The sequence below is a fragment of the Amphimedon queenslandica genome, unplaced genomic scaffold (genome assembly GCF_000090795.2).
Source record: "Amphimedon queenslandica unplaced genomic scaffold, v1.1 AMPQUscaffold_10888, whole genome shotgun sequence".
Classification (NCBI taxonomy): Eukaryota; Metazoa; Porifera; class Demospongiae; order Haplosclerida; family Niphatidae; genus Amphimedon; species Amphimedon queenslandica.
In genome coordinates this window covers 4,699-6,444 of record NW_003548864.1, presented here as the reverse complement: position 1 = coordinate 6,444, position 1,746 = coordinate 4,699, and the positions used below count along the sequence as shown (strand labels likewise).

The following is a 1,746-nucleotide window of genomic DNA, read 5'->3' as shown; positions in this document are numbered from 1 at the left end:
AGCATATGTGGGTTGCCCTTTATAATAGATGTACAGTACATCTACACATATTAATGAATTGGAAGGTAATTCTCTACAGGAAAATGGTTTTGTCTATATCAAGAGTGTCAGCATCATCGCTGTATTTTTTTAATTTTTCACTCTTACTTTTCGAGCTTCTTCTCCCTAGCGCTGCTCTTTAAACATTTTAAACTGATACATGAAGGCTTGGACTAGCTGTGGAGAAAGATTTATGAGCCTAGAGTACTTAGTTTATAAATTTAAAAAGTTTATAATAAATCTAATTAAAAATTCATGGTGACAGACAACCAAACTACCTAATACTCGCCTACGCGGCGAGTCCAATAACACTAATAACACTATTCAGTCATTAAATGTACACATGTACACTGTACATGTACTATACTGTCGTCAGTGTCATGTGAGAGATACTGTTTGTATAAAAGTAACAAACTACCGGTAACACAGCAAAATGCAAGTCAGATAAAAACACAATAATGTAGTATTAAGTACATATACAACAAATAAATATTGTATATATAATACATGTACATGTATATACAAGAGGGAAGCAGAAAGAGAAAGATAAAAAGAATAAAGGAGTTAATGAGACACATACCTTTCAGCAAAAGCAAGGTGAAGAGAGTTGAAAGAGTGTATGTATGGGCTTGTGATATGATGACCTGGCACCTCTCAGGCACACACTAGTACTAGGATACTCAAATTTACTTTTTGTACATACTTGTTGATTGCCATGATTGTTGCTAACTCATGTACTGTACATGCACATCTAGACTTTGCTTTCATGTAAGGTTATAATAATAATAATATGGGCCTTCTAATAATTCATGTATTCTTGAACTCTAAACTAAATTGTTATTTGTAAATAAATTTTGTTACCTTATATTTATTAATGATACTTTGTATTTTGTAGAATTTTCTAGTGAGAGTCTACCAGTTGGTATGATAAACACTTTACCAGCTGGAGCAAGAGGAGGAGAGATAACAACATCACTGACTTTCTCACCAGGAGAAAGAAAGAAAAGACAAAAAAGAAAATAAGCTTTTATTGTATTATAATTATCGTTTTTGTAGAGCGGATGGTTTATATTGTTGTTGTTGTTGTTGTCATTGTTGATATTTTAATTTTATGTGTAACTTCACGTGTTTTAGAGTTGATACTTGTATTATAAGCAAATTTCTCTCTTTGTTTCTTTATTTCTCCCTCTTTTCCATCACTTCAATTATTATAATATCAATGGCATACATAAAATACTAAAATTAACTAAATTTAAGTTGTATGAGAATAATTTTGCTTTGGAGGTGGGTCATAAAGAAGCTGTGAGGTTGAATTTTAACATTTTCTGTTGTGAATTTTTATTTACAACATTGTGATGGCCTATCATTTTGGAATTTTGCAGCTCTGCCCCATTGGTTGGTGATTCAGTGGATAGTCTTTCAACATGTTGCTGGTGTCCATTGTCTTCTTGTTGAGTGTCAGTGAAGTTATTAGTCAATGTCCACCTTCCTCAGGTAAGACACTGGATGTGTATCATAACAACTGTATAAGTTTTTATAGGTATCTACCTGATGCATAATGGAAACTGTTATCCTAATGGATCATATTTCCGAAAGGTTGATGTAAATCAATTTTCTAAATCTACATGTATATCGTGTGTTACCTGGTACTAATCTAACTACTGGTCAGTGGGTTAGGGTTGCTGATCCTGATGATCCTGTTGACTG

General features: G+C 32.8%; 1 protein-coding gene across 1 annotated transcript in view; it reads left to right on the top strand.

The window, feature by feature from the left end:
• Window positions 1-1,198, top strand: part of LOC109589787 (rho guanine nucleotide exchange factor 9-like) — a gene marked incomplete at its 5' end in the record, with an annotated part of 2,146 nt that extends 948 nt beyond the window's left edge. The window contains one exon of the mRNA XM_020005803.1: window positions 935-1,198. Coding sequence (XP_019861362.1) covers window positions 935-1,062 — 128 coding nt within the window. The remainder of the gene's footprint in view (window positions 1-934) is intronic.
• Between the last annotated feature and the right edge of the window lie 548 nt (window positions 1,199-1,746).